We start from the raw sequence: 19,721 nt of genomic DNA, 5'->3' as shown, positions 1-19,721 counted from the left end.
CAACTCTCTCTCAACAACGCTAACAGCACTATCTCGACAACGCAATCCGCACTCTCTAGCTTCTCAACTCGTACTGCTGTTAATTCGTTTATGTCTCTTCCCTTTCTCTTTTGTCTTATATCTCTTGTTTAAGCCCCATCATGCACACGCTCAGCAATCGCTTGTTTATAATTCGCACGACACCCCCTTAGGCCCCTCGTCCACGATACTACACTATCTTCCTATTTATATAGGTTCTACTGGATATCAGAACAGAAAGAATTTGGTATCAAAGCGATGGTCATAGTCGTTTATTTGTTTTCTTGTGATGATACGATCATTATACAACACTCGATACTAAATTTTAAACATTGAAAACTATTTAACTTCATATTAAACGTTCTCCTTCTGCTGCATTAGACGTAAAAAAGTTTACACGTAATTACGAATTTTTTTATAGAAGGGAAAGTTCGTCTGTTTACGTGTAACGCAATTTAACAATTACGTTGTATATGATAATGGACTTGTTATTAATTATAATTTAAGATGTAAAATATATCACGCTTGATAATTCAATCTATTAGCTCTCGTATTATGCTGTTAAACGTACTCCTGTAAAGAAACTATCGGAGAGAAAACTGCACAATAAGAATTTTAACGAGATTTCAGGAATTCTAAATTAAATCTAAGAGATAATGGCGAAGTCAGGAGATCGTTTAAAATACTTGATTACTTTTCTATTTCCTTATCATTTCGTATCCTCCAGAGACAAGTTTCCAGAGTAACTTTCTGCTTTAAGAGTTCCTCATGGGAGTCGAAACTCTTTACGATGTAGCACAAAGTGTGAAGCAGATAGAAAAAAAAGTCGAGGAAGCGAACCATTAGACGAAGAAATGCTAATTCGGGCAATAGGTAAACAGATTCCGTGGAAAACTTTCAGCCTCGATTTAGTTATACGCTAGTGGAACGATGATCCAGGTACTTCCTTATTCTATGCTAAGTTACGGTTGGCTTCCACGGAAACCATTATTAAGGGTAACCAATTCCTCTTGGTCTCGTTCTATTGAAACTCCAGCAAGGATGAATCGAAAGCGGGCAAACCGATAAAGCAGCAAACCATGTCGTATGGCGGTTGTGGAAGGATCACGCCATTGGATTATCGGGCCCGTCTGTCGGAACGAACACACAGACAGCTGGAATAGCCACGATTAAAATATCGACATTTTTAAGATGTTTTCCGCCTTTGATTTCTCTTGTTAATCGAGTTAATCATTTGAGTCAGACAAACTTGAATAATTCAACCTTGAATTTTTCACAGAATAGTCAGACTAATTGTATATTATGAAACATTATTAGTCTCTAATATAATAACGAAAAAATGAAAAAATATCTTGTAGTTTAGGTCCAGAAAAAAAGAAACACGAGAAACGAACGTACAGAAAGCTGAAATAATTATATTTAAGATATCAACATTTTTGGAGTTGCTTATTGTCTTTTGAGAAAATAAGAAGACTTTTGATTTCTCTCGGTAATCGAGTCAATTACCTTAATTGTATGATAAGATATGATTGTTTGAGTTAGGTAAGCTTCGATAATTCAATCTTCAACTTGCAGAGGTCAACTAAATTTGTATGTTATGAGATACTATTAGTCTTTAACGTAACAAAGAAAGAATACAAAAATATCGTGATCGTTAGATTTTTAGGTACTCTAAATCCAACAAGAAAAAATGCAACAAGAAAATTAGATAACTCTATCTATTACTCGTGGGTCAATGCAAATGTTGCTAGAGTTTACAGTGGCATACGAGTACAATAGCACCACAGGTGGCCTAACATCATGTTTATCTACGTTATGACTCCGTAATTAGATGCTTGGTGGCCTCTATATGCCGCTAGTTATGGTTAGACGTTCTTGACAGTAACAGGCCTCAGATGGTTAAGTTGTTAATAAGCAGAACCAGCAAATACTGAAATATTGATCTGAATTCAACGAACGTATGATTGAAGGCCGGACTAATGATATAAGAACTCTCCAAAGTTCGCACATCTGCTAAGTAGAGCAGCCCGGTCGTAGTCAGGCGGTAAGCCAGTGAAATATGCATATGTATTCAGACAAGCGCAAAATAGAAGCCTGCAAGTAGAATATGTAATTCATTGTCGGTATTCAAGCAGCTGTCAAGGAAAATGGTTCGATTATGATCAAACTTCCCGTGATTAATTCGTGACCTAATTACGTAATTACTGTGATTTGAAACTATACATATATAAACTATTTCACCTGATAGATAGTTCCTTTTGCTCTCAAATATTCTATCATTAATTGGCATTAAATATTAGCATAGTCTCGACGTAAATCGTTTCACGAAAGTGTTTTATCATAGAAATCTATCGTGTATGTAAACTAATCTGATAAAAGTACAATATAATTGCTGTAGACATACACTCAATAAAGAGATACATATAGTAAACATTAAAGAACGTCTTTTTGAAAGTGTTTACAATATTTCTCTAAAATAAAAAACTAGCGAATAAAACTTACAATTTAACGTCCGATAACATGGTTGTATTACACGATAACACGGTGATAAGTGACATTCAAAAGGGCAAAAATAAAAGGTGTTCAAAAATGTCAAGATTTAAATTTCTTCCGATATCCAATATCTGTTGCGATATTTCCGTAGAAACATCGGCGATATTTTTCTAAAATTACTCGCAACCTCACAATTCTACATACATATCCAATATTTCGTTCAATCGTCATCGTCGCAACAAGCGATTATCCATTCTACGGGTCGATTTCCACGGCAAATATATCTACTTTACATATTTCATATTCTCGTACGCCATCGGTTCGCGATATATTTGCCGTTATCCGCGGTTACTTCGACAGCAGACAAATTTCTCCCTCGCGAGGATTCGAGCGTAATCCCCCGTGCGTCGAAGACAATTGCGCGCCACGCGGATGCAAGCTCGCGGAAGCGTGACGCATTAATCGTGCTGGAACAGAAACAGTGGCGTGGTGAATTAATTTAACGCCGCGCATACGATTCCTACATTAGTTACACGCAGTTACGTACAATATCTGTTGGCACGGTCCTGATTACGTGACACGAATGCACCACGCGTTTAATGCATCCGCGTGCCCAGTTATTGCGATCCACGGGACTATTACTATAATTGCACTCGTTGCAAATCCCCGATGCGATCTTTCCGACGATCGCAACGATTTCGTATTACGCGATCACTCGCTTGTTTATCTTGCACCAATGCGAATATAAGAAAAGCAAATTCTTTCTTGTAAATTTATCTGAACATAATAAAAAAGTATCTCGTCGCGTTATAGCGGATAACAAGAATGGTTAATAAGAGCGAAAACGTAGAATGGAAAGATAAAAAGATTGGAAGGGAACGTTGAAACTGAAACGTTTAAATGCAAGGAAATATCGTTTCCGATTATTCATAGGGGGGGGGGGGGAAGTTGAGTGGCTCGTTATCGAATTACGGTAACAGCTCGAAACTGTTCGTAAAGCAGTTATATTCGAAGCATAGGAATCCCCGATGCGATTGCGGATGGTATTACTGTGATGACTGAATGAATTCTCGTTGGAATTATCCCGATGGATTACGTTACCTCGTAACGGGACCGTTTTTAATATGTAACGAAGAACGTTCGTGCAACGAAGCAAACGAAAATTTTCGCGATTTATATATTCCAACGATAAATTCGATCGTGAATTATTATCACGGAAGTTTTCATACAAAACTATGTAACGAGAACGTTAAGGTGCATTTCTGTAATTTCATACAGATTAATCCGGCATTCATACAACTGGAAATGGAAAAAATTTTCTTGTGAAGAGCGGAAGGAACGAGATCGTGGAACGAATAAGATGAAACGAACGAGAGTCGAGATCGAGAGATTCTTCGGATTGCTTCCTCTTTCTTTCGAACTCTACTCTCGAGTTACCGCTACGAGCAAAGAATTTATTCCACCGATTACTCCGCCTTCCTCCAACCACTTTTGATTGTACTCTTGTAGAAGAAAAAAGAACAATCCCGACGACGATGTACAATATCTTCTGCAATTTCGGCTTATCTTCGTAGATAAACTTTGTCATTACCTAGAGTGGTACGCTTCAGCCGAATGATTTTAATTAGGCTCGCTCAATTATCTCAGCATTAAAGGAGCTTTCGGCAAGGACGAACGACTCCGTACTTCGGCAAATGTCGTTAACAAAAGCATTTCAAATAAAAATCGTATAACTGTCGCGGGAATGTTGGATCGCAAATAGATTTTTTTTGATTCGTTAAATCTTAAATGAAATACTAATTATTGTATAATTTAGTTGTATATGCGTTTTTTAAAGCTACGTATTCTAGCACATGTATAATCTCTTTCTTTAGGACTTTTACGTTTGAAGGGTTAGAGAAAGACGAAGAATGTCCACTGTTCGTGATTTTCCGATTCAAAATACATTCTTTTTTATGAGAACTGGGGCTGTAAAACTGTCAAATTACAACGATTACAACGTTCAAAGTGTCTCCATAAAATAGCATCAGAAATTTGGCGTACCGTTTAAAAAATTATCTGATTCTACGAAAATTCACCAATATATACATGTAAACATTATCATAATTTTTTTATCATAATACTGCTAAATATGTCAATAATTTTCAATTAAATTAGGCTTCGTATTTATATATACGATGTAATAACAATTATGCTATTAGCGTATCAGTCCAAATACAAATTTTTTTATCGGAATAGAACTCGAAATCCTAGCAGGAAGTTAACGTATTTCTGTTTTATTATAGAAATTACGGACTAAATAAACAAACACAAAAAAGTAAATGCTATCATTTCTATTATAATATTATATGCGTATATAGGAAGAGATATAAGAATATAAAGATAGAAAGATATTTTTGTACATCATTTTCTGCACGAGCAGCCTGAACAGCAAAAAATCGGATTCCTACGGCTCCATTTCATACAATTCAGCTGCGTAAAAAAAAGGAAATCGCGAAAATGAAGAAAAGAGAGATAGAAAAATTCAAAGAGGAAAAGAGTGTACAGTGGACGGTGTATTGTGAACACTCAAGCTGGTATAAAATGCCCCGAAATTACTCGTCCGCAAATCCGCTGGAGTAAATTAAAAATTTCCCACTCGAATCTGTCGGTTGTGCCCACCTTTGAACAATGTCTCTCTCTCCGTTTAATTCCGATCGAATAAAACCCGGCTTAAATCGAAAACATCAACCCGGTAGAGTCATCTTTCGATAATATAATAATACCTCTAATAATATAGATTTATGATCAAATTATAAAATTATGAATTCAATGCGATACGAATTATCTTGAAATGAATTATTTCTATGAAATTATTCATGTTCATCGACAGAGTAAATTGATCTTTAATCTATAAGATTCTAGTTTTCTCTCTTTTCTCTCTTCGTATTTATTTTCCATTTCTGCGTGGTCTTTTAACCTTTACTGCCAGTAATAAAAAAAACATATTTATCGCCTAATTTACCATGTTCGTAAAAATTCCCTGTTAATTGTAATCGTGAAAGAAGGTTCTGTCATGAAACGACAACGGTCTTCCATAGAAAATTCGATATTTTAAAATCACACTGAAGATAAGGAGAAAAATTTCCAAAATATTCTGACACGTTAATCTGATCGAAATAAACGAAGCGAGCCTTTTACGTTCGAATTTTTCTTTCAACTTTTCCGATTTCTGTTCGTGCTGATAATCATTTCACTCGAGGTACTGAAGTAGCCCGTATATTGTCTGCGAGATAATTAGTCCCACGCGCTTGCTTAACGAAGTATCGCGTTCCGTTTCAGCTGTAATTATCATGGAAAGGTAGCGAGGTCGTCTGGTGCAAGGCTCTGGCTCGAACGTCTCATAATTTATATGTTTACATGGAAGAAAGTGAGACAGCGGTGCAAGAGAAAGGGCGGTGACTCAATTATGAAGATGGTCGCGCTCTCCGCGGCTTCCTGACAGTTAATTATTCAGAAATTGGCGACGTGCCACGCGTCTCAGCCTTCCGCTACATCGGCCTTCCGTCTACGTTCACCGAAAGTTGAAGGAATTCTCGAAAAGCAATTCGGTTCAATGAAATCGAATCCGGTCGGGCATCTCGTGAACTTCTCCTATTAATTACTTTACGCCACCACCTCTTGCAGCAATTAATTAAAATTATGGGAAAAGTTTCGAAACACCTGTTACGTGTTTAGAATTATTTCTTCGCTGTTCAACCGACTCCCGACTAATGAAATTCTTCGAGAACAACGAGCGTTTCCTCTCTCGGTACAAGTATCGATATCGTTATCGGGATTAATTTGTCTGAATACTCTTTAGAGATTAGGTTTACTATCAGGATTAATTTTTTTCAATACACCATGGAATATTAGAATGAATTAATATTAAATATTCATGTATTATACGTATTGTATGTATCATAATACATGTATTCTCAAAATTGTTCTTCACCCAGGATCACATGCGACGAAACTACGATATTATAAATGGCTTCTGAACGTAACAAAAGATTTGTGATGTTTAACATATTACGAAGAGTAAGGCAAACAAACGTTTGATTTGTCTGGTTTCTGTGCCGTTTTATAGGACAAAACATGCAACGTGTCTCATAAAGGATTCTTCATAAAAATATAATATTTGGTTGGTTTTGGTTTGGTCTTCGTGGAATATTGGTTTTAAAAATTCGCAAGTGGCTATCATTTTCGCATAGAGCACGCAACAAGTTTTGACGAGCGATCGATCGTTTGAAAATATCATCAAACTAAAGAGTTAGAGAGACTTTTATTAGAATTATTTAAAATTTATAACAAATCCTTGAAGCAGAGAATATTTGAAAAATTGCATTTTATTTTCTCATAAGAATAAAAGAACTTTACAAGCGATCGTAACTATGATTCTCAGTTGCAAAATACGTCAATTTCACAAATTTATATTTCACTAAGAAAGGGAGAGACACGCGAAAAAACAGGTCATCCTTCGTCTCTTCAGAGTAAAGATTTTCAAGGAATACTCCGTTTATTACGGGTAGCGCCCTGTTATATTTTTGTGCGGCGTTGCACAGCCACGACGGATCCAATCTTAACTCTAAATTACACCTTAATGGCCGAGCATCCGTCCGGACAGGTCCTCGGGACGTTCCTCTAATTTGAGCAGATTATTAAAATCGCATCGTCGTGATCCTCGAAATGAAGGATCACCCCGGCAGGCAAGCGACGATGGAACTTTTCTCGTAAAATAAATCAGCCGGTCCCATCGTGGTAATTCGGCGCAGCCGCCTCTGCCTTACCAGTAATATTGGATGTTTTCTTAATGGTGAAACTTCCACGGGAACCGACTCCTGTTCATCCTTATGAACTCACTGATAAATCAGTACACTGCTTACCCCTTCGATGCGCGTCGACGATCCTCTTTTTATTCGATTTCAATCCAATTACACGTTTTACCATCTTATTTAGTTTTATTCAGGTAAACATATTTTTACGGTCCAAAAAATTAAAAACATGGAAGCGTTTGAAATACTTAAGATATCGATAGCTTCGTTACAAACTTTTATTTTGCAAAGTATAATTCTGCGGATTATAGACAGACTTGAAAATTATTTGGCACTGAATAGTAGAAAATTTAGAAATATCCGAAGATAAATGTAAAATTTTCTATTGGAATTCTAAAATATCGATAATTTTGTTCTAAATTTCTATCTTGTAGAATATAGTCCTGCCATTTGTTCAATTTGTTCAATCGATATTTGAAATAAAATTTTAGTGAGAAATGAAATGACCAACGTTTAATTTGTAATGTAACAAATTGGCGTGATTAAATATTTTGGCTTAATTAAAACTGGATACCTTTAATTCAACTAAAGCAAGTTAAAACATTTCCCCTGATTAACGTCGTTTCTTTACGAATTCTGTTTACGAATCACGTGTCTGGACGTTAAAACTAACACACGTTTTCGTCCGCGTTTGTTCCAGACACTGCACAAGCGACTACATTGCCGTATACTCGGGTTCAACAACGTCGAGTCCCCTTCTCAAGATGCTCTGTTTCAAGAATAAAACGTCGTTGACGTACAGTGGCCGGAAACTGCTGGTCGAGTTCAGGTAAGAAAGAAAAAAAAAACCCGTACAGCATCTTTGAAAGCTTTGACTTAACATAGAATCAAATTCAAACGATCAAATTCAATCTCGATCCTTTTTCGAATTTTAACAAAAAATACCAGATAGTAAATAAGAAACGTCATGTTTCGCAGATCGGGTCCGGAAGTACCGCCATTCGATTATAACGGCTTTGTCGCCACTCTTCATTTCATTGAAATCACCACGGAAGCTCCTACCACGGTTGTCATGGATAGCACAGATAGAAGCTGTAAGTATTCAGAGCAAGAATACTAGGAATTTAAACTTAATAAAGTATAGTGGAAATGATTAAAAAAGAAAGCAGCTGTTAGAAGACAAAATGAAATGGCCATAGAATAAAACATATTCTAGAACTAATTCTATACATTTTTACATATCGCTGAATCACTTTCTCTAATTTTAATATTTTTCCTCAATTATACTGCAAACAACATATCTCGTAATCTAATCTAAATAAAAATTCGAACGTATTAAAATAAATATCTCGTATCTTCCATGATCATACCATGTCATTTATTATCACATAATTTGGTATAGGAAAAGAAACGTGCAGCTATTAACCAAAACGATGACGATCCAACGAACGATTAAAACTGATTTAACAAGCGTCAGGGTAAAAAATGGCGCCGACGAAGCGGTTCGTTCATTAGATCCTCCGTTCCGCAGGAATTCTGAATCGTTCTAAAAAATCGGTAGCTATTCCTACCCAGAGATAATTAATTCCAATACCCGATTTTATTTGATCAGATTATAACCTATTGAAATTAGGTCGTACCTATTTGAACGGCGATTTTAACGACTCTCCGAATATCTGCATATTTCATCGATGTTCCCGTCTATGATTCCGCGTGTAACGTTAATTCGATTTTAATTCCAGTGGATATGAGCAAGTCGTTTAGCGGTGCAGGATATAATACGCGCTATAACAATCGAGACCTTCAGGATCATCGAAAAGATCAGGGCTCAGTATCAAACAGCTGCAATCTGGAGGTGAATGGTGAGAAAGTCAGAGCTGGCCACCACGATACCAGAGGCAAACTGAAGTCCACCACGTGCAGACTCGTGCTTCATGGGCGTGCTTATGACACTGGACACGTCTCGTTATCCAGTTTTAATCTCAGGTAACGTGGAGACCTCGTGGCTTTTAACTTTTTATGTGGCCTTGTATTTATGTGAAATGCCTGCGAGTGGTGATTTATGTATTTAAAACAATTTATATAAAATACGTGATCAGATTATTTCACAGAATTGTTTGACACGTTGAAGTATTTTTTTAATTATTTCGTTGATGGAAATATTGATTTTGTTGAAATCCACCGATACGTTGAATTATTAATAAATAGGACGTGTAGCTACATTTTTTTTTTTTTTTTTTTTTTATTGCTTCCAACTGTATGGTATGAAAGAAGAATGAATAATTTGTTGCATAATTGCAACTCTTTATCCGATCATTCCGCTGACAGATAAACGATTTCCGTTAAATCTACAAATGAAATGATTAAATTTATCAAAGGAATGCCTATGCGTTACAATTAATTTTCGTATTAATACAAACAATATTATTGAGGCAGCTCGAAGGGACTAGGATTTTATTCAGCCGATACAGATTTGTCAGTGTCTAATTAATAACATGTCCCAAACATATTTATATTATTATTATCAATTATTATCGCTGCCCATTTACATGAAATTTAATCAACGTTCGCTTAAGCCACTACTTGTTCGCTACCAACCGATCGATCACAATAGGATTTTCATTTTCATGTAAACTTCGTACAAACTTAAAAAAGAGACAAACGAGCCAAAAAGAGGGAAATAAAAGATTGAAATTATTCACGCTCAACGTTGGTGGAGTATAGTTTGAATATAATGAACGATTTTTACAGATGTAAAATCATTACGTTACAAATGTTTATGTGAATTCACACTTTTATGCGCGTAACCAAAAGAGAGGAATCTAAAGTATATTCTGCTTTGCGTATTTTTCTATACATTTCCGCACTTTTAAATTACCTATAGAAATTAGAATACTTGAATTAGTGTATTAGAAAGATCATATTACTTTTCAAACAAACTGTATATTTTGAAAAACTCATACTATGAAAAAATCAACACTGATCAAACAACCATTCCAAGATTCACCGTACTCGGTTCTTATTTCGTTTTCGTTTCCTCCCAGTTTCATCCGAGCGTGTTTCCGCTTCAAAGAGGCGAGAACACGATCCCTCGACACGATTTCCAGAATCTTGGACACGGTATTAAGACGATTGCGTTCGAAAGTAAAGGCGGTGGTAGAAAATTCGGCTACGAAATGCAGTCACGTAGAGAGCCGTGTGCTACCATGGCGTGTTTGGAATTGCATTGCATTTGTTTACCTTTTTCACGGAACAATCGTCGAGAGCCCTCCGGAAATTCGGCTCGCGTTAGCAGCCCGTGGTTTTCGATCGATTGATCGTTTCGATCGACACTTTCATTTAATTATACGCTCCTCGAACGAAGAAGCTTGTTCAGCGAGATACAACGTATCAAGTAACGTTCGAGTTAATAATCGATACCGCTTCGATGATGTTGCATAAATGGCCAAAATGAACGAGAGTGAATAGTTTGAAAACTGGAAATCAAGGAGGTACAAATAAAAAGTAATACTGACACGTTCTGAGAAATTGTTCTTTTTCCCGACAAATCTTTTGGGAGCAGTTTCAGTTGAATTAAATTAGAACTGTTTATAAATTTCAAATGTAAGTACAGCTCGTACCTAATCTAAGACTCTTACAAAGCTCTAACCATTCTTCGTAATAATGATTAATATTCATAATAACAAAATTCTATCCCTCCGACTAATGTAGTGAATAAATACAATATAATATATTTTTTCACTAGCTGTTTCTGATATTCTTAAAACGCAAAGTCAGTTGTCAGTCGAATTCTTTGCTGATTAGTAATTATTCACTTACTGCTTGCTTATCATTAATGCGATGTGCGCAGTAAATAACAGTTAAACCAATCTAAATTGCAACTAATTAATTCGACTGTATCTGATAATCGGTGTTACCATAACTCGGCGAATGATCACGATTAATCTGTCATACGTTTACAATTAAGAAAATATATAAAAATTAACCTACCATGGATTTCATCGCGTTATACTCTCAAGTGATATCCAAATGCAACTGAAGCTTTCAAACGAATTCCATCGAACACGTTTTCACGATCCTCCTAGAAACTCTGTCCCTGAAACCCGAAGAATCTCGTTTTCCGTTCGCAGGTATCAATCAGCATAACTCATCGAAGCGCTGCCAACGCACAGAAACCTATTCAACTTTCCCGGTTCCCTCCACCAGTTCTCTCGGAAGTAATAGATACGAAGTAGTAGTAAATCACATGGGAATGCGGCTGGCTCGTATCCCTGGGATTTTCAATTATCATGCACAATGGTTGCAACGCGCGCGGACCATGCATTCGTGGCTTTGTAGATATGTTCCCGTAAGAGATGGAACATGCGCTGGGTGGGCTGAAAGCCTTCCGCCCTTGCCTTCGCGTCTTCAAGGCCCCCTCTCTCCTCTAAAACCGTAGCCAAGGAACGAACGTAACCCCGTGGCTCCTCAGACGGCAGATATATAACCGGGAATAAACTAAGCGAAGACACGCATACCGTCGCGCATCGAGAGAAATGCGAGCAGGGCGAGAGGCTGCAAGCTTCAGACGAAGGTGGCATAAATTTTCAATGGAATATTGTAAATCCGTGCTAGGTAAAAGGACGTTCTTTTAAGGATAGTTCGTAGTGGTGGAAAGGTGATCCTTTGATAGCGATAGCTTGATAGCGATCGTTAAAAATTTTTTCTTTCTTCGCCGTATTTCTTTGATTCCTTTTATCTATATTATGTTTATATTATGACAATGTTATATTATATCTTTTGTCTATATTATGACAATGTATGATTTATTTATTTTGAGGAAATTTGGATTAATTTAAGAAACTTACAGGGGATGGTTTATAGCGAAAATTGTGAAAAATTTAAAATTATAAGTAAAAGCAATGTATAAAATTCGTTACAGTGGACAAACCAACTCTTTATTTCGATCAAAATCAGTTCTTTAGCTGCGTTCGTAAAAATATAGATTTACGAAATCACCGTTTGCCATCTATTTGTATGTATATTATCATGTATATTATATTTATGCTGTAGGCTTTAATTAATCATTATCTCGACAATATAGTAATATGCTATCAAAATCCTATCCTGTGCTAGAATCCTATCAAAAACTTTTGATAACAACTGTCCGTTTGTTGGATATTACGAGTCATGGAATTCCTAGGTTATTTACTATATTCGTGTACCTATTCGTGTGTATTAGATGTGACTTGTGATTTGTTAGATAGCAAAGTCGATATCGAGCTTAAACTTTCCTCAGGTATGATATAACAATAGTTGACAATACACGGTGTACACGCAATCAGGTCTGGCCTCGATATGCTCCAAATAGTAAATTCAAAGCCAGTGATTACCAACAGATAACATGAAAGCAGATACAAAAATTGAAAGTTTATTCGAAAAAAAATGTCTCTATTTGTAAAAAATCTACATGGGTTCCTGATTGTTATTTTTTCGTTAAACGCTATCTGGTTCATTGACAATTCATGTGTTGTTGGTGTAATTTCAGAAAAATATTTATAAATCCAAAGCGGACAGACAACATTCAAATCAAAACTCCAAGTGTACACCGAATTAATTTCGACTTTTTCTGGCTTTTATAATTTGTATCCGTGGGTGATAAATCCGCTGGTCTATATTTCATTTGAATTTTATCGGTTGACCTTTTCCGTTCGTCGCCCAAATATTCGCTCATCGAAATGTAGATACGTGACACAGAAATTTTTAACAACCTTCCAACATCGATTTGTCCAAACTGCATTATTTATTAGAATCGATACATATTGAATCCAATACCGTTTTCTCCTTTCTATTTTACATTGGATATATTCATATAGCACTTCTTTATTGCCGTTACTATTTACAATGAGCGGATAACCAAAGCATAAATTCATAAACGTAATTAAGTTGTTAAAAAATTTTTTATCGAATAAACAGAGATTAATTTAGGTTCACTCGCCCGTGGAAATATTACTGAAAAGCCTTTTAAAAAATCCATCAACGCTCCTTTAACTTATAAAGCTTCTCTATGTAGCTTTTCTATGTAGCAAATGAAATTCATTTTCACACAGAAATACATTCCATATTTTTTAACGTTTTTGATTATAAATATTTGCTTATTATGTCCAAAGCACAATAGGACCTTAATTATCCGAACTAATTATCGTACTCGCTATTAAATAACTTTCTTTCCATAAGAAAAGAAAACGAATCCAAATAGAAAACTTTCTACTTTTGCAAGTTAACATATCGCTTAGATTTTCAATCACTTGGACATAATAATTTCTTTACCTACGCTCATTTCATTTCTGCCGAAAATAGATTACATTCTCTTTATATTTAAACGAACTAAAATCGACCTACTTGAAATTAATTTACCTTTATTAATTTTTGGTTTCGTAATTAAATTAAATAACACGGTTTTGAAACTGTAGCTAAAGGGAAGAAACATCGTAGCCTTGACTTCTAGCAAGTAATATGTTTTCTTATGAATGTTGTAGTGCTCCGGATTGCCAATCGTCGATCGAAATATTCGACGGCCTTCCCGAAGGAGGGACGCTTGACACCGCGAAATCCCTCAGGAAAATCTGCAGCCCTAGCCATGAGCTTCCACCGGAATTCGTGCAACAAGATACGTAAGTGGATTCTCCAGTTATTAGACGAGAAATACCAACGTCGTCTACAGTGCGCGGCTTATTACTCGGATACTGTACTAAGAAGTCCTTGGCATTCCATTCGATTCAGAACGTGAAATGCAAACCGCCCGTACCATCCGTTGGCGAATTGATACACAGCTCGTTGAACTTCCGAAATTAATGCCGAGAACTCGTCCGTTGATCAGCGACGTTCAGTTGACATTCTCGCCATGGAACGGTATTGTGAATCATCAGCTTGGAAAATTTGTCCCGTCCGTCGCGCGAAAATGTCGCAGATCTATACTTACAATCAAAACAGCTTCCATGAATCGAAGTTATTAATAGTATTTTTTACTCGTAGAAGATCTACAGAATCTGAGCTATAGGTTTGAATTAAGTTACTTAATTTCATAGTATTCATTTTAATTAATCGTGTAAGATGTAGAACGCATACTAAAATTAAATACTCCCGAATTAAATAATTCTCATGTCTAGGCTTATATTAAGTTGAGAGTTAAATGTTAGCAATTTAACACGTTCGCTGCTAGTCGAATTTTTATTACCTAAAAAATGATTTCGGTATAAATCTATATCGTGAAACATCTCATACATTTTATTTTCTCTTATATATTTTATCATGCTTTATTTTAATTCATCCTTTGCATCCAAGTCGATATCGTATATACCTGTATCGCAAAAATTCATTCTATCATCGGTACTCACTCAGTGAAGTTTGCTAATCAGCGAACGCGTCGATCTATGTCAACGCTCTATCAACCTGTCAACTATCAATGCTACGAAAATTCCCGATTAAATTTCCTAAAACTTTGTAAAAAGACAGACTGTAGAGAAATATCGAATGTTCCTATCCTACAGCGAAACCTATGTTGATCCCTCGCTGGGTTAATCTCCGAATCATCTGTCCAGGGTATAAACTATTGCCAGTAACCTACATTAACGCAATCAATGCTCAGAAACATCAAAACCCGGCATTCACTTTAGCATGCACGATTCCATTCAACATTCCCGATGAACGCAATTGAACGTATTCAACGAAGTCTCTGACGGCGTTCGATGAATAGAAAAGCCGGGACTAGTGGGTTTCCTAGCGTTTCCTTTGCCTCTATTCGATCTAATCAATATGACGCAGGGCAGGCCACGCAAACCAAGCAACGACAACGATAATAGGGCGTTTTTCGATTTAAAACCGCGCGACTTGATCGGCGAGTTGTCGATTCCTGGTATATACACGCGGAGACGGAACACGAGGAAATAGGGATGGGTGGTACGTAATCAGGAATCAGCCCAGACCTATTCGTCATTGGCGCATCCGGTCGGGAGAACGAGACACCGAGCCGCTCATCTCGTCGGAAGTCGAGGATGAAAGATGACTGCGCCGCCACGTGATGCACGCCGCCGTGTACGCATGTTTGCATTTACGTCGAGTACACGGCTTCCAATAGAGGGAAGATATTACAGAGAGAGAGAGAGAGAAAGAGAAGGAAGAGGTCGACTACTATCTCCGCTGGATTCGTCGCGATTCGAATCGACAAGATGCATGTAGACACGCGGACCACGCATGATGGCTCACAGAAGTATGCATTTGAACACTTGCAGAAGGTCATTACGATTACACGTTATACGAAATGTTATAGGAAATATTTTGAAATTTTATTAGTACTGTAATGGGACATGACTACGATTATATTGGTAAAGTTTGACAGAGAAGTGGAAATGTATAATAAAAGCTACGAGATATTTAGTACAAGTATATATTTTGGAAAAATCGTCAGAATACTTGGACGGTATTCGTGATATTAGTAAGTCGTAATATTTTGTGACACCATCTTCAGAGAACTGTTTCGTTACTTGTCTAACTCCTTGTCTTCAGATTTTCTAATTCTCGAGTAGTAAGAACCTATTAAGGATCAAGCAGTGAAATAGCGTTACATAAAGGTTACATAAATGCAACTTTATTAAACAAACGTTTTAAATCAAAAGAAAAGCTATTAAACTAATACAAATTACGATATATAATATATACATAGCTAGAAAATGGTTCGCAAGTTATACAGAAATGTCACAAAATTCCTCGATCCATATCGAATGGTGCTGTTCGTGGAACACGGTTTCTACGAGCTCGTAAAAACATTTTAATGTCGGTCGACCTGGTTCTTACACGTAATAACGTGAACATCATCGAAGAAAAAGAGACTGGTACCGTGAGAGACGAATTCCTTTCTTGTCTTTTGCCATCGTGGAATTTGAATATCGACCATGAACGCGATTTATACGATCCTTTTATTCGCCCTTTATTGCAGATTCTTTTTTTCTCTGGTAGCCTTTAGCACGTCTAACCTTCGTTGATATGGTATCCGATGATCGTAATTTTTACGTGTAAAGCCATTCCACGGAAACGGAATTTTGAAACGGATCGGTGAAATTCTGGCGTGCGATGTCTCTAACTGTCGTGTAACGCGCGCGCGTAACTCGTGGCCTTGTCAGTGATACGTGTGTACGGTGCATGCTCAGTAGAATGGGTACGTGTGTGATCGGACAGAACGAGACGTACAGCGCGTAACCGAGCTGGGGAAATTTGTATGATCCAGCGTATTGCAAAGGAAGCTGCTCCGTTATCGGAGTAATAGAAAATTATTTTATTTATTATATCAGTGGCCCTAGTACTAATTAATATAACTTGAGTACTGGAAAATTGAGTATTCAACGTGTAATAAGTTTCTGAGATAGAATTGTGGGATTTAAAATATACTAAGCGTCTGTAAAATTCACAATCAATTCGAAACGAACTGACATATAAATTAACCAGTCATCGTTAGAGTAATTAACGTAGTATGTTTGGTAGTTGCAAATTCAATGCTCAACGATATAGGTATAAGGTTTCTAGATACAGCAGATTTCGAAATAGACCGAACAATAATAACGTTTATGATCATTTCGAAATAACATATAACATAAACATATAAATTACCGTATAAATAACAATTGACAATGGCAACAATGGTCGGCATTATAATTAGAATAACTTGTGTGATAATATGGCTAATAAATTTCTAAAATAGAGAACAGGCGCAACGTCAATGAGATTCATTATCGATTCGGAGAGAATCGAATATAGAAATAAGTAATAAATTCTGAAATAGAATTATAAGTTTCAGAATAGATTCGAAAAATTCACGAGTGATTCGAGAAGAATCGAAGATAAAAATATTTAAACGCGATTAGAAACTCAACAAATAACAATTAGGTAACGGCTGTCTTGATAATTAGCGTGACTTGTATGATGGAAAATTAAATATTCGATGATGTTTCGAATAAATTGTTGAAATAGAATTGTGATTATAAATTTGTATTATGTTATTATATAATGCTGCCTGGGAGAGTTAGAACTCGTGACATGAAATCTGCACTCTGTCTAGATTCAATTTACTCGGAGACCATCAGGCACCGTGCTTACTGCACAAAGTTAGAGAAACATCCCAACTTTATTATAAGTTTTTTCAGAAACTTCCTAATCAAAGAATAATTACAGCGAAATATCCACTGGAATCACAGCACTCGTCTACGTTTTCGTCATTGGACTCAAAATGATAAACGGATGATAAACACATAGCATTTGACAGTAGCTTCTCAAAGCTCCGAATATTATATTATATTTAATATCACAAGTCTAAGCTCCTATACTAACATGAAAGTAAACATACACATGATAATAAACGATACTTCAAAGAAAGAAAGAAAGAAAGAAAGAATTATGTGTAAAATATATCCAATAACGCATGAAATTCACAATCGATCCGAAATGCATCAGATATACAAATATCCGTTCGAAGACAAGGCAATTAAGCAAAAAAATTCAAATCAAAGTTTGCTCTATCCATAACAAGAGGAGAAATATAAATATTCAACGTATTTATTCCACGGAAAGAGGGAAACGTGGAAATGAGATATCAAAATGAAATTAGTATTTGATGTATTAAAACGCGACGTCCGGAAAGGGTCTCACCCTCAAAGGAAGCAGATCGTTCGATTTTAATCAGATAAATGTCAAAGTAGCTCGATAAAGAATCACGCAGCCTAGAATGGACGTATCTCCGGCTGAAAAACGTGACGGGAAACCCAGCATGAGAAAGACTTTCCCCTGCACATATTGATCAGCGACAGGGAGAAGGCAGCAGAGAAGGAGGGAGAAGCACGATCTGAATAGGTTACATTCCAAATCCTTTCAACCGCGATCGATGCTCACCCTCCGCAATCCGTAGAATCGTTCTTCTACGGGCGAGCCATGTCGGTCCAAAAGCTGGACTAGAAGGATCTAATTGTGAGGTACGAAGCGACTGGAATTCCTGTGCAAACGTAAACAACGCGGTTAATAGTGTGTCTGGTTTGTGAAGTTACGTACCCTAATGCACTGCTAGCATTCCTAGTCCTTGGCGATAGAAAAAAAGACACACGATGATCATTAGGAAGTCTTAACTAGAATGTAATCATTAAAGAATGAAAATTATAATTTTTATGACAAATATCTTATTAATCTATAATATAAATTTTAAGACAAAAACACAAGTTTCAATTTAACAGAATATTCGTGACAGATAATAGTGCATTTACGATTCTTCGTCGAATGTTTAATTCTCTACTTACAAAATTAAGTTTAGAGTTCAATTCGAAAGGTTTCCTTTCTCCGAATCAAATTAAAACTCGATCCATATCGTAGAACTACGAACCAGATATTCCAGGATTCTCGAAAAATTTCAGGAATAGGTTTCGTCAGTCCATAATTCAAGCTTTAAAATAGAAATGTAATTTTCCTTTTGTCCGAATACTTCCGATGGCTTCTGTAAGTTTACGTTTTTATTAAATCTCGATTCTGAATCTATAGAGTTCAGTCAATATTTAAGTCCAGAAGGAAACCGTACGAACGACTCCGATTCATTTTTTCCGAATCGGATCCAGGCGCTATCCATATCGATAAAACCACAAACTCCACAATTCTAGAATATCAGCCTCCGCAAGACCACAGTTCCATTAACTTGCTCGCGCTAATCACCAAATTACTTTTCGAACGTGAATATACCGAGGCTCCACGTAAAGATCAACCGTAGTCCCAGAAGATCCGCAAATCCAACCTCCATAAGCTTCCCTCTCCGACGCTCGAGAATAGCCAGAAATCCCCGATAGAATGATCGTAATTAACCCAAAAAAGATGAAGAAAGGGGACACGATATCTCGAGGACAATTCACGAGAGCGTAGGTGGCAAAGTCTCACGAGACCAGCCCGGTCAGCCAGCCGTGGAAAGAGCACGACATACGAGGGCCAACATGGCAAACAAAGTATCGCAAACTTTCTCTTGGGAGATCGGTGGCAGCAGAAGTAAGTGCAAAAGGGAATGCCGCGGAGTGCACAGATGCGGCGCATGCATTATGTAAGCAGCGAGAAACAGACGAACACGAAATGTCCGTGGGCTTCCTCACGACGATACCTTACATCAAAAAACCAATGGAGGCTGTTTTTTAGAGGAACAGGATGCCTTATCATCTTCTAGACGGCTCGATTTTTACCTGTATAGTTATACAGTTTATACAAATAGTCTAGACACTTTACAACAAAAAACCGATGCATGACTGCTTTCTAGAAGAAGAAGAAGAAGAAGAATATTTTCTGATTATTTTCTAGGCGAATCGATTTGTAGTTGTATAATTATACAACTTCTATAATCAATCTAGACACTTTAAGACAAAAAAA

At 36.7% G+C, this 19,721-nt stretch overlaps 1 protein-coding gene across 3 annotated transcripts in view; it reads left to right on the top strand.

Moving 5' to 3' along the window:
• LOC117159777 (uncharacterized) overlaps window positions 1–19,721 on the top strand; it is a 271,261-nt gene that overhangs the window by 221,680 nt on the left and 29,860 nt on the right. For all 3 annotated transcript variants that reach the window (XM_076619339.1, XM_033339921.2, XM_033339920.2), the window contains exons 8-11: window positions 8,005–8,133; window positions 8,283–8,398; window positions 9,047–9,290; window positions 13,823–13,957. In XM_076619339.1, the coding sequence (XP_076475454.1) occupies window positions 8,005–8,133; window positions 8,283–8,398; window positions 9,047–9,290; window positions 13,823–13,957 (624 nt within the window). The remainder of the gene's footprint in view (window positions 1–8,004; window positions 8,134–8,282; window positions 8,399–9,046; window positions 9,291–13,822; window positions 13,958–19,721) is intronic.

The sequence above is a fragment of the Bombus vancouverensis genome, chromosome 6 (assembly GCF_051014615.1).
Source record: "Bombus vancouverensis nearcticus chromosome 6, iyBomVanc1_principal, whole genome shotgun sequence".
NCBI lineage: Eukaryota > Metazoa > Arthropoda > Insecta > Hymenoptera > Apidae > Bombus > Bombus vancouverensis.
The sequence above is the reverse complement of the archived record's forward strand: the minus strand, read 5'-3'. Positions and strand labels throughout refer to the sequence as shown.